The sequence below is a fragment of the Vulpes vulpes genome, chromosome 3 (assembly GCF_048418805.1).
Source record: "Vulpes vulpes isolate BD-2025 chromosome 3, VulVul3, whole genome shotgun sequence".
Classification (NCBI taxonomy): domain Eukaryota; kingdom Metazoa; phylum Chordata; class Mammalia; order Carnivora; family Canidae; genus Vulpes; species Vulpes vulpes.
Genome location: NC_132782.1, coordinates 143,695,916 through 143,710,096, shown reverse-complemented (window position 1 = coordinate 143,710,096; position 14,181 = coordinate 143,695,916). Strand labels below are relative to the sequence as shown.

General features: G+C 45.2%; 1 protein-coding gene across 1 annotated transcript in view; it reads left to right on the top strand.

Moving 5' to 3' along the window:
• Positions 1-300: 300 nt before the first annotated feature.
• Positions 301-14,181, top strand: part of GIPC2 (GIPC PDZ domain containing family member 2) — an 88,419-nt gene continuing 74,538 nt past the window's right edge. The window contains exon 1 of the mRNA XM_072754789.1: positions 301-689. Within this exon, the coding sequence (XP_072610890.1) occupies positions 411-689 (279 nt within the window). The 5' untranslated portion in view covers positions 301-410. The remainder of the gene's footprint in view (positions 690-14,181) is intronic.

Genomic DNA, 14,181 nt, shown 5'->3' with positions numbered 1-14,181 from the left:
CTTCCCCTTCCCCTTCCCCTAACCGAGCCCCCGGGCCTCCCCTTGGATCCTGTCCCCAGGCCCGGCCCCGGGGCGCCTTCCTCGGCGCGTGAAAAGCACCGGCGAGGCCGGGGTGCTTGGATCCCAAGACGTGTGGTTCTGCAGCTTCAGCATCTCAGGCCCCGACGGAAATCGGGCAAGTGGGGAGGGGAGCCCGGAGCTGGAGGCTGGATCGCGCCCAGCCTCCCGCCCCGCCGCGCTCCCGGAGGCAGGTGGCCGCGGCGCTGCAGGTGCCGCCCGGGGGGGGGGGGGGCACCTCTCCATTGGCCCAGCGGCGGCTGCCACCTGCGCCGAGCCCGGCCGGGCGCAAAGTCCGCGGCGGCGGCAGAGGCGGCGGCGGGCGGCGCAGGTGGCCCCCTCGGCCCGGCGAGATGCCCCTGCGGCTGCGGCGGAGGCTGAGGGGCCGTGAGCCCAAGGAGGCCGCCCGGCTCGTGAAGGTGGAGCCGGTGGGCGCGGGCGGCGGCGGACCCCCGGCCCCCCCGGCCCCCCCGGCCCCCCCGGCGCCCCCGGCGCCCCCGGCCGCCCCGCGCAGGCTGGTCTTCCACACGCAGCTGGCCCACGGCAGCCCCACGGGCCGCGTGGAGGACTTCGCCAACATCCAGGAGCTCTACGCCAAGATCGCCGCCGTGTTCCACATCGCCGCCGCCGAGGTGAGCGCCAGGGAAGCCGCCTCCGCCCCGCGCGCCCCTCCCGCCCCTCCCGCCCCTCCCCTGCCCTCCCGTCCCCTCCGGCGCGCGCCCCCTCCCCTCCCTCCCCTCCCCTTCTCTCCCCTCTCCCTCCCCTCCCTCCCTCCCTCCCCTCCCCTTCTCTCCCCTCTCCCTCCCCTCCCCTTCTCTCCCCTCTCCCTCCCCTCCCCTCCCTCCCCTTCCCTCCTCTCCCCTCCCGGCGCCCCCTCCCCGCGCCCCCTCCCCTCCCTCCTCTCCACCCCCTCCCCTCCCTCCCCTCCTCTCTCCCCTCTCCCTTCCTCTCCCTCGTCTCCCCTCCCCTCCTTTCCCCTCCCCTCCTCTCCCCTCCCTCCCCTTCCCTCCCGGCGCCCCCTCCCCTCCTTTCCCCTCCCCTCCCGGCGCCCCCTCCCCTCCTCTCCCCCTCCCTTCCTCTGCCCTCCCCTCCCCTCCCTCCTCTCCTTCCCCTCCCTCCCCTCTCCCTCGTCTCCCCTCCCTCCCCTCCTCTCTCCCCTGCCTCCTCTCCTCTCACCCTCTCCCTCCCCTCCCCTCCCTCCTCTCCCTTCCCTCTTCTCCCCTCCCCTCCCTCCTCTCCTTCCCCTTCTCTCCCCTCTCCCCCCCTCCCTCCCCTCCTCTCCCCCTCTCCCCTCCCTTCCCCTCCCCTCCCCTCCCCTCCGACGCGCCCCCTCCTCTCCCACGGGCGGCCCTACCACGGGCCGAGGCGCAGGGGTGCTGCCGGCGGAGCCCGCCCACGGCGCCTGGGGGGAGCGGGAGGCCTCGGGGGAGCGGAAGGCTAAGCCCGGGACCGGGAGCCGCGTTCCCTGGGCGCTGTCCTCCGGGGAGCCGGGGCGGCCCTTCTTCCTCCTGCACACGCGTGTGCCTTCCGGGCCCGAGCGCCTCCCGGGAGTGGGGACCCGGCGGGGCTCGTAGCAGCCGCCACTTCTCCCGGACTTTACTCTCCCTCCTCAGCCGGGGGGGGGGGGGGGGGCGAGCATCTCCGGGATGAAGGCCGGGAGAGCCGAGCGCCGGCAGGTGACGGCTAGAGCCCGCTTAGCCCGGCAGGTGGCTTGTCAGCGCCGAGCTCCAGCATCCCTTTGGTTGAGTTCCCGGGAAGTCGTCTACACCGCGGGGGCCGGACTAAGACTGGAGAGAGGTAGAGCTAGCACCGTGGGATTCGTTGACAAAACTTTCAGAGGGAAAATCGGCTGAGTTTTACCCCCTTTCCTTTCAAAAGGGGCTGAGCTGCTCATTAGACTGGCCGCCTGCGTGCCTGCACGGTGCGGTGGAGAAAGCGCTAGTTTATGGCTCTTTATGGGGCTGCTCCATCCATGCTTTCCCCCGCGACCTGCCAGCCTAAGAGAAGTTGGCCCGAGGAAATATTTTGTCCACCTTTCAAGGAAAAGCAGGAGATGTTGCCCTGGACTGCGGGGAGGGCACAGAGCTGCCTTGGGGTTTCTGATCTTTAATGTTGTTTTCAGGCCTGTTCAAGTGAAATTGAGGTCACGGCAAGATTCCAAGGGGAGATGAACGGGAGCCTGAAGCGTGACCTTTTGTTCTTTCAGGGTTCCCAGGCACTGAGGAGCAAAGCGCAACCGCATTTTGTGAATTATTTATATTGACCTAGAGAAGTAACAATAATTCACGTTCATATGGACGTTTCGATTCAAAAAGCACTTTCACAGGAATAACGTCCTTTTCTCTAGGAGAGGCAGGTGGCGTGTAGTTCATTGGGGACCTAAGGAAACATTTGAAGACGCTAAGCCTGGATGGGAGTCCAGGTTCTACCCACTGGCTGTGTGGCCTTGAACAAGTTTAACTTCCCTCATCTTCAGACAAATATAAAACGGGCAAGAAAGGGGGTGCCTGGCTGGCTCAGTTGGTAGAGCCTGTGACTCGATTTCAGGGTGGTGAGTTCGAGACCCATATTGGATGTGGGCATTCCATGAAAATACAAATCTTCAAGAAACAAACAAAACAAACAAACAAACAAACAAAAACGAACCCAGACGAGAACATCTACCTTGAAGGGTTGTGAGGACTGGAGTTCATATATAAACTTATCAGATTGCATGGTACATGGTCCTGCCTCACAACTTGTAACTTGCATTACTAATATCTAACAGTGAAGTGAGGAGCTGAGGCACAAAGGGATTGGGCCTTGGCCAAGGTCACATAACTAGCAAGAAAAAAATCTGGGATGTTATTTAAACTTGGATCTTCTGGTTTCTAAGCTAAGGGAGTTTGTTAGCATACTTAACTGACAACTTGAAATGTTCCTCCTGTAACCAACGGCTCCAGATTTAGATGCTTTGCATTAATAGCCTTCCTCATTCTGAGCCCATGGCGTGTGGGACTTTATTCAATCCACTTAATTCCTGAAAAAATATTATTGATATCACTGCTTCAGAGAGGAAATGGGCTTTGAGGTTCACAAACTTTTCAAAATTACATAGTAAGTAGCAGAGCCTGGTTTAAACCCAGGTGTATTTGTTTATTTATTTATGTATTTTTTTTTTTTTTTGCTTTCCCTGACTCCAAATTCCATGAACTTCTATTTTGTATTGCTTCTCAAGTTTTCCAGGGTGTCTGTGATACCTTTGGCAGCCATTGTCAGTGTTTTCAGTTTCCAACACACTGAATTAGGAGATAGAAATTCCAAGATAACATAATCCTGCTGTATCAAAGTTCATGTATTTTTTATAACTCCAAACATATATATCTGTTTACTTATGCATATACCCAACATTAATGTGAGTTTTCTGTTTGGATTAAGAATAGTTGGGACTCCTGGGTGGCTCAGTGGTTGAGCGGCTGCCTTTAGCTTAGGTGGTGATCCCTGGGGTCCTGGGATTGAGTCTTGCATTGGGCTCCCCGCAGGGAGCCTGCTTCTCCCTCTGCCTGTGTCTCTGCCTCTCTCTGTGTCTCTCATGAATAAATAAATAATATCTTTAAAAAATTAGTTAAGTATATCCAGGATAAAGTATCGGTCATCATAGTAGAGTATGTCCTGAGTATCTCAGTAGTTAATTTTGAAACAAGTAACTTATTAAAATGCACTGTGGTGAGATCCCATTTCTAGTCTCACTCGCCCAGCAAAGGGAATTGTGAGCTGTCAGTGGGAGCAAAATAAAAATCCCATCCTCCCCCTTAATAGGTTCAATAGATCTAGCTCAGAAGTCCTGCCTTTTTTATAGAGAGGTGGCTATAAAGGTTATAAATAGCTCTGCATGAAGAGTTGAACTTCCTTTACTAAGGGGAGGGGGAGGGAAGGACTTGGCCTGACCTGATTTCAGGTGTGGCAGATTTAGTGGGAGCTCATAATGTGCCCATGGCTGTGCTGGGCATGTAAGTCAGTCTATCGAGCACGGTGTTCCAGCCTCACCGGAGCACTGAGGTAAGGGTTCTTTTCATTTTATAAAGCTAAGTGAGGCTCTGAGAAGTTAAGCAGCTTGCTCAGGGTCACTGAGCTGGAATTGGGCAGAGACAGGATTTGAATACAGGGTTCCTGGTTCCATGGCCATTACATAGCAGCTAAGAGGTTCTCGGTAACTGCATTCATTCAAACTTCAAATACAAACCCAGAAAAACTTTTTTTTTTTTTAAACAGGGTCTTTTCAATGAAAGCCTCAGACCCCACCACAGAAATATTGCCTCAAAAAAATACTGTGGTTAAAAAAGAAAGAAAGAAAGAAAAAAAAACAAGAAAAAATACTGTGGTGATTCTAATTTGGATTTCACGTATTTCAAGGTCCCTGAAGGAGGAAGCTAAGGAAACTATGAATCTAAGCTGTGAATCACTTTCAGGGTGCAGTCTGTGATCATTACCTTGAAACAGATGGCCAATTATGCAGAAATCTCTTTGAGCTGATATTTTTTTTCTAAACAACTAAATGAGCAGTAAAAAGAAAAAAGTAAATCTTGCTTAAAAGAGCAGTTAACTTCTATAAATGCAGGGACACTTTTACAAAACGTTTAATACTATCTTTTAAAATATTCAGGTTATCTAAAGGAGTTGGTCGTTAAACTCTTGAGATTTGGTCATAAAATTTGTTGAAGGGGCATTCTGAGTATTTGACCACTGTGATTGTTTGGCAGTAGTTTGTGGCATGACATGTTTTCTTTATTGTGTGGAAAGATTGTAGAAAAAGGTAATTCAAATACGCTTTTAAGGAAATCAGTTTTGTAGTTACATACTTTACATGTCCAGGAACTGAAAGCTCAGTTTCTTTATAGATTTCAAAAATTATTTCCTTTGAGTTCGTTGCATTTGTTCACATATATCTATATTTCTACCTGTTGATCTGTCTCTTTATATAAAATACCAAATAGTTCATTGAATGAACGGGTCAAACAAATATAGTCTTTTCTTTCTCAATACATAAAGCAGTCTAACAAAGCAGTGTTCTTGGGAAGATCAGATTTTAATTTTGAGAATTGTGATTTTAGTTTCAAGCTTTATATACAACATTTTATAAATAACAATTATGCTGTTACTTCTCTCAACAAACCTTCCCTTTTCACCTGCCCATTTCCTGCTGTTACCCCATTTCTCTTTTCTAGCAAATCTCAAAAGTTGCTGTCTCCAGTGAAACATATCCTGTATTTCCTCCATCTGATCGAAACTCTCTGATAGCTTGTCATCTCACTGACGGTAAAAGCCAAAATCTTATGATGAGCTACAGGCCCTGTTACCTCTCTAACATCATTATTCTTTCTCCAGCCAGTCTGACCTCCTAGCTTATTCCTTGAACTCTGGAGCCTTAGGGCTGTTGTCTTTACCAGAACCCCTTCCTGCAGAACATTGTTCCTTCTTCAAGTCTACTCAAATGTCACCACCTCAGTGAGGCTTGTACTGATCATCCCACTTAAAATTACCCTCTTCACTTAATTTTCCTCCGTAGCCTACTAACATCCTAAGCATATTTAAATGATTTGTCTTTTTCCTCTCCCATGTAGTAGAATATAAGCTCCGCAAAGGCAAGGAGTTTGTCTATTTTGTTTACGAATATGGTCCCAAAGGGCCTAGAGCTGTACCTAAAACATAATTGGAACCTAAATAGTCATTGAATAAAAGAATCTTTTTTTTTAAAGATTTTATTTATTCATGAGAGACACAGAGAGGCAGAGACACAGGCAGTGGGAGAAGCAGGCTCCATGCAAGGAGCCCAATGTGGGACTCGATTCCAGGAATCCAGGATCATGCCCTGAGCCAAAGGCAGATGCTCAACCGCTGAGCCACCCAGGCGTCCCGAATAAAAGAATCTTCATATTAAATCCTATAGCTTTAGTATGCAGCTTTAGTACTGGTAATATCTTATGTAGATGTTAACTTTTCCTACTGTAGTGTGAAGAAAGACTAGCTTTTGATGGAGGTAGGAGTGAGGGGCATCACTCATACCTTGAAGGAGGTGGGGCATAAGAGGGTGAAGTAGGACACTGGGAAGCTAAGATTTGTTTGTATGCAATTCTTGTGTCTCTAAGAATTCCAGAAATTATGAAGTTGGAGGTTCTGTTTAGAAGCAGAATTGCTTCCTAGCTGAATTTGTATATGGGGAGCTGCCTTGTAAAGCTTCCCAGAAACTGTTTCCTTTTTTTTTTTTTCAAGTTGCTGTCATCAGCACTGAGCTCTTGTGAAAGTCAATATTCTGTATTTATGTGGCACTTCTGGAGAATATAAACTGCACTGCAGACTTTATCATTTCCTAGCAATGCAGATAACTGGCAAATGGAACTGTGTCTTTCTGTTTCACAAATGGGAAATCCAGGAAGACTAGAGCAAAATGATGTTCACTGACTGGCATATGGTCCTTCCTAGGAACAACAACAAATACATAAAATAAAGGAATTTGGGAATCCAGCATGAGTTTTACCATTGAGTTGTGAAGATGAAGCCAGCCCAATAGAACTAAATAGAGTGTAAGAATGTGAAAAGCAGCCCCTGCCATCTGGGAGCTGGCTTGACAGTCACAGGTAGGCCTTGGCATTCTCCTTTAGGGCATAAATGATTTCACAGAACATCAAAATTGGTTAAGACCCTTCTGTGACTGATGGGTCAAGTCAGAAATAAGACTACTCTGGGAGCACTCGGCTGGCTCAGTCGGAAGAGCATGCAACTCTTGATCTCAGGGTTGTGAGTTTGAGCCCCACATTGGGTGTAGAGATTACTTAAGTAAAACTTAAATAAAATATTTTTAGAAGATTTTATTTATTTATTCATGAGAGACACACAGAGAGAGGCAGAGACACAGGCAGAGGGAGAAGCAGGCTCCATGCAGGAAGCCCGATGTGGGACTCAATCCTGGGTCTCCAGGATCACGCCCTGGGCTGAAGGCAGTGCTCAACCACTGAGCCACCCGGGCTGCCCTTAAAAACTTAAAAAACAAAACAAAACAAAACAAAAAACAAAAAAAACAACTACTCTGTAATCCTGTCCAGACAGAAACCAAAACTTGAACATTGTTCAAACCACAAAAATGACCAGATGTCCCCCTGCCCCATCCCCTACCACATGACTAATACGAATGATTGCTGCTCCTTTAGTAATCATAGCTTTAGTTTTAATAACTTCTCCCACCTTAGAGATAGGTTTACTAAGATAGTCCTAAAATTGTCCCACCTCCTGATGGCACCCAATGCAGAACAAACCTGTATTTCCTTGCACCTGCTCCCAAATTCCCTAAAATGAACCCAAATCCTTTCTAGCTTCTTATTGAGACCCTTCTGTGGTTCCCCATGGCATGCTGTCTCCTTTGATGCAAGGAACAAGCTGGAGGTGAGAAATCTTGGTGGTCTTTGCCTAGAGGGCATTGACAGTTGTTACTGCTGGATTATTACAATGCTGAGTCTAAAGAGGCACCCTCAATATGATTTTTCTGATCCTGCCCACCTTCTATTTTAATATTTTAATGGCCTAATTTTACCTATTAGAAACTTTCAGGGCTCCCAGTTACTTCCTGTCTTATTCCTTGTTGGCTACAATAACCATATCATTGGGTAGCTTTTTTTTTTTTTTTTAAGATTTTATTTATTTACTCAGAGAGAGAGAGAGAGAGAGAGAGAGAGGCAGAGGTAGAAGCAGGCTCCCTGCAAGGAGCCCGGTGCAGGGCTTGGTCTGGGATCCCGGAACCATGCCCTGGGCCAAAGGCAGATGCTCAACCACTGAGCCACCCCGGCGTCCCTTGTCTGGGTAGCTTTTAAACAACACAAATTGATTGATTACAGTTCTAGAGGCTGGTTCATGACAACTTCTGGTGAGGGAGCCCCCTTCCTGGTTCATTGCTGGCACTTCCTTGCTGTGTCCCCACATGGTGGGGAGGGGCTAGTCATCTTTCTGGAACCTCTGATAAGGAACTAATCCCATTCACAGGGTCTACCCTTAAAGTTTAAGCAACTTCCAAAGGCCTCAAGCAAAGGATTAATGCTGTCCCCTTTGGGGATTCAACATTTGATTTTGAAGGGGAAGCACAAATATTCAGACAAAAGCACTTACAAATAACCCCCATCAGCTAAATGCCTCCTATTCCTTCCTCCCTGTTGAGTCCTGTCCTGTGTCTACTGCTCCAGGCTTCTCTCCTAACCATTTCCTCTATATTCCAGAATACTTAACTGTTCATTTCTTGATGCCTTTTCTCAGCTGTTCTCTCTCTCTCTCTCTTATTTATCTATTTATTTATTCATGCAGAGAGAGAGAGAGGCAGAGACATAGGCAGAGGGAGAAGCAGGCTCCATGCAGGGAACCTGATGTGGGACTCCATCCCTGGTCTTTAGGATCAGGCCCTGGGCTGAAGGCGGCGCTGAACCACTGAGCCACCTGGGCTGCCTTCTCTCTTTTTTAAGTAGACCCAACACCTAGTGTGGAGTCCAACATGGGTTTTGAACTCATGACCCTGAGATCAAGAATCAGATGTTTAACTGACTTAGCCAGCTAGGTACCCCATGCTGTTCTCATTTCTCATAGCTCCTATTCAACTCTCCAGTCTCAACTGTCACTTCTCCAAGAAGTCTTCCTTGTGAGGAAATATAGTTGGTAGAGCATGCAGCTCTTGATCTTAAGGTTGTGAGTTCAAACCCCATGTTGGGTGTAAAGCTTACTTAAAAAAAAAATAAATGTGCTTTAAAAAGTCATAGGGAACTGAAAATAGTTGCATAGTCTGGACAACTATTGGAAGATAGTTCCATGGAAGATAGCTACCATGCCCCTAATTAAAGAAGTCTTCAGAATACCTGTCATGCCCACAAACCTTTCCAACAGGACTCCTTAACTACCATTGACCTGCCTTTGTACCACATGCCCTACAGGCTGGACCAGAGATGAGCCCCTAGTTCACAGATTCGCAGGTCCTGTCCCAGGACAGCCTATATATACTATATATATATAGACTTGCCAGCATAGAGACTCACTTTCAGGGAGTCTGAATTTGAGACAGAATGGGGCACAATAAATAGGTAACAAAAACACAGAGATGAGGCAAAAGAACCCTAAAGGAGGGACTCCTGGGTGGCTCAGTGGTTGAGCATCTGCCTTTGGCTCAGGTCATGATCCTGGGGTCCTGGGATTGAGCACCACATTGGGCTCCCTGCAGGGAGCCTGCTTCTCCCTCTGCCTGTGTCTCTGCCTCTCTCTGTATGTCTCTCATGAATAAATAAAATATTTTTAAAAAAAGAATAAATAATAAGAACCCCAAAGGAGCAAAACCAAAGGCTGAGAGGCATTAATCAGTCAAGAAGAGAAGTAGGGAGAGAGAGAGAGAGAGAGAGAGAGAGTGGACATTACATCGAATCTAGACTAGCCAACCACTCTCCTAGCCTGCTCCTTCAGAGGTGAAGGCTGGTCGTTTGCCTTCACTCCCACCACTCCCATCCTGAGTGGACATGAAAGGGTCTCTCAGATGGCAGGAGATGGAGACATTCAGATTACCTTAGGCAGTTTTTATGTATATATTTGTTTATATTAGGATATACAAGGAGGTGAAGAATCTCAGGACAGTCTCTGCAGCTGCGTAGTCAGGTTCCACGGACAACTGTAGAATCATTCATGCTGTCCAGGTGAAAGCAGTAGCTTTAGACTTTGGTAAACCAAAAACAAGTCTGTCCTTCACCTTCCATTTCAGCCTGTCTCTCTCTCCCTACTTCTCTGCTGGCAAATGTGAGGTTTATGGGCATGACAAGTATTCTGAAGACGTTCTTTCTTCCTTTTCTTCTTTCTTTCTTTCTTTCTTTCTTTCTTTCTTTCTTTCTTTCTTTCTTTCTTTCTTTCTTTTCAAGATTTTACTTATTTATTCATGATGAGAGAGAGAGAGAGAGAGAGACTGGCAGAGACACAGGCAGAGGGAGAAGCAGGCTCCATGCAGGGAGCCCAATGTGGGACTCGATCCCATGACTCCAGGATCAGGCCCTGGGCTGAAGGCAGGTGCTAAACCACTGAGCCACCCAGGGATCCCCTGAAGACTTCTTTAATTAGCAGCATCGTAGCTATCTTCCATGGCATGTCCAGACTATGCAACTATTTTCAGTTCCCTATGACTTTTTAAAGCACATATATTTTTAAAGTAAGCTTTACGCCCAACATGGGGTTTGAACTCACAACCCTGAGATCCAGAGTTGCATGCTTTACCAACTAAGCCAGGCAGGTGCCCCCCTGCCTAACACCCGCCACCCCCACCCCCCGTATTTATGCATTGTTCTTCCCTGTACCTGAGAGTCTTTCCCCTTCTTTCTCCCTATTAACTGTGTTAAAAGATAAACTGAGGCATGTTAAAAATCTTGAGTTTATTTGAGCAGAATTGATTGGAATTGAGTAGTGTCAAACCAGAAGTGATTAGGAGTGTTCCACAGACAGGAGCTAGAGGCAAGGTTTTATAGAGGAGATGTGGAAACAAAGCAAAGCAAATTTTTATTTGCCTTTTTTAGGAAAGCCTAGTTCACTGTTTGTGATTGTTTATCTGTAGATTTTTGTATTCTTAACCCTAAGGCATTTTTCAGTTTAGATTTTGGTTTGCTTATGTAAGGCTGCTGAGGTATTAGAACCACATCAGGCTAAGAGCCTCCTTGTTTAATTAAAGAACTTTTAATCACACTCAGGAATCAACAACCCAGAGCTTCCCCCCATCTGCACCCTCACAAGGTTCCCTACCTCTCCTCTGAGCTTCCATAAGTCTCCATAAGACTGAATGATAACTGTTCATTTCCTGCCTGTCCTTTCCGTAAGATTGAGAGCTGCTCTAGGCAGGTACTAGTAGTTAGTATGCAGCACATTTTTTTTCTTTTTCATTTTTTAACTTTTTGTTGTGGAAAACTTAAATACATGCAAAAGAAAATAGTGTGATACCTCCCAGGCGCCTAACTTCAACAATAATCAACGCTTGTCAATAATTTTTAAATCCCCATTTAAAAGTTTTTAAATTAAATATAGAGCAAAAGATAAGGCACATAAAACAAAAGTACAATTTCATGGATACATTGAACATCCTTGTAACCACACTCATGTCAGAAGATAGTCCTTGTCAGCCAACCCAGAACCTTCAAAATATCTCTTTCCATCTGTCTCCCATAAGTCACCACTATCCTGACTTACTATAATTAAACCCTAAAAAAAAAAAAAAAAAGTTTTAGCCCCCAAATGTGCTTTCCTAAACACCATAATCTGATTTTGGCTGCTTTTAAATGTCTTTTGAGTCGTTTTTAATGTCTGTTTTTTTTTTTTTATATTTTTTTTTTCCCCTTTCCAATGTATTTGTTGAAGAAGCCAGATAATTTATTCTGTATAGTTTTTCTATGTGTATTTTGCTAATTGCATCCCTGTTGTGAAGCTTATCATCCCGTCATTGTATGTCTTGTAAATTGATAGTTGTATCTTTAAGGCTTAAGCAGATGAGGTTTGATTCCCAGTGTCTCCTCCCTCCTCCACTCCAATCAAAAGTATAGTTAAAATTTTTACTGCTTGAACTAATGGAATCCACATGGAAAATAGGTAAATTTTTACCTTTTGGAATGGTTTCAGGATTCTTCCTGGGATAGAATCTAGCCCATTTTGAAAAGCCCGTTCTGTGTTCTGTTTCTGTTGTCTATACAGCTCTATAGCCATATAGAATATGGCTCTATGAATATATGGCTAGAACTATTTGGGGGTCCTTTATCCCAGATAAATCCTGCTACCCATACACTTGGCAGAGCTAGATGGACTCCTTCCTACATTGGAATGCTAGCAAGAATTTTAATTCTTCAAAGGAAACTGTTGGGGAGAGACTTCTTCCTGCTGTGTGAATAGAGAACCAAGTATGGGAAAAGATTGATGCCCTTTAATAAGGGGTGTTTATCATACAAAAATGCATATTTTTATCATTTGTACATGTTATGAATTTATAGCAAGAGATTAATTATAATAGTTTTAAAATGGAAGACTTACATATTAGGCCTGTTCAATCTCATTAGAAGACTTTTTTTTTTTAAGATTTTATTTATTTATTAATGAGACACATACAACGAGAGAGGCAGAGACACAGGCAGAGGGAGAAGCAGGCTCCACGCAGGGAGCCCGACGTGGTACTCGATCCTGGGTCTCCAGGATCAGGCTCTGGGCTGAAGGCGGCACTAAACTGCTGGGCCACTGGGCCACCCAAGACTTTTTGATTATTGACTTTACCAGTCTCTGCTCCAAATCTTGAGATACTTAAATGAGCACAAGCAGATCATAATCCTTGCCTTTTTGGAGCTATATTCTTGTCCTCCTGCCTATGAGATGGATAGGTCATTCTTGACTCATCCATCCTATCCATGAGATGGATAGGTCATTGACTCATTCTTGAGTCAATGACCAATACCAGCCAGACTGAGTACATTGGGCATTTGTTGGACTATTCTCTGAGCTCTTATAAAGTAGGGTTCTTTTTTACATATTTCTTGCATTTTAAGAAAAAAGGACCTAGAAGCTTTGCTAACAGGATGAAAATACAAGCATATATATATACTTTTATCTGGACAACCCTCTGTGAGGTTGTCATCCTTTGTGTCTATACTATTAAAGTTTCTGTCTAGAAGCATTGACTAACAATATAGCTCAGTGTTTGAGGGTGCCACTTATTATCTGTGAGACTTTGGGTAACTTACTGGCTGTTCTTTTTCTTATCTGTAAAATAGGGTTGATAGTAGCCACCATAAAAGACTGCAAAGTATAAGTGAAATAATTTATGTAAACATATAGATCAATACCAGGTATTTATCAAATGTTTTTTATAATTCTGAAGTTGTGTGGGGCTTTATTGTATTCCAACTTTTTAACCTGTTTACCTATCAACTAAACAACCCATGCCTGACAACTTTTAACCAATTTTTGCAGAAGGAGTCTACTTACCTGAGCACTTACTATGAGTCTAGTATTGTGCTTGATTTTGCGAACATAAAGGTGAAAAATACATAGCCCCTTCCTCCAGTTGAGTTCAGTTCAAAGATAAGAAACTTAACTAGTATCTGGTTAAACTAGAACTTTCTAAAAATGTGTTCCAACAAATATTAATCTCTTGAAGTAATATAGAAAATGCCTTCAGTTGTCAAATAACTTTGGGACATGTATAATCATAATTACACATTAAAGGCTCTAAGAAGTCCACTAAAAATTTTAAAAGTTTGATGTTTTTCCTTCTCTACGTTTATTTGACTGCGGAACACTTCCCCCACCCCTTTCCCCCTACATGTACTCATTAGGCCAATATTCTAAAGTACATACTTAAAAAAAAATTACATTTTTTTAAATAAAAAAGCTATTCATCAGTTTTTGTATTTAGTGATAGAAAGGTTCTCTATGATGATAATCTAGTTAATGCTTATCTTTTATTTCATTCTGAACAACTCAGGCACCACTTTCATCGTCTTCTGACCTTTTTGCTGTTCTGTTCACTTTGCTATTCAACTTTGGAGAAGTCTTTCATCTTATTGGGCTTCAGTTTCTTCATATGTAATATGGGCTGCGTAGACTAGAGCAGTGATTCCCAAACCTGGTTGCATCCCAGAATCACTTGGCAACCTTTTAAAAGAACCACCTCTATGGATTTGGGCTAGGGCCTAAATAGTGTGATTTTTTTTTTTTTTTTGAGTTGCTGATATCCCTGGGCAGCTGGCCTGCCATCTGTTATTGGTAGATAGGTATTTGGGAACCACTGGGTTAAATGAGATCCAAAGTACTTTTCAGCTTGAATGTTTCTCCAGAGCTTGCGTACTCAGTTAAAAATAGGAGTGTTATCTTTATGTACAAGATATTAAAATACACACAAAGGTTACTAAGTGCCCATCTCCTGGAGGTAATAATGTATAGGTGTGGTGGTAACAAGGCCAAATAGGACAAATAGACGTGTGCTGATAATACAAGGTAGAGAATGAAGATACCAAATATACAGATGGGAATAAGGTAGGCAGAGATCAAAGAAAGGTGAGATGGAATCTGGCTAGAAAAGTTATGGCAGGGTCCCCAGAGTAGTGAGTTATGTAT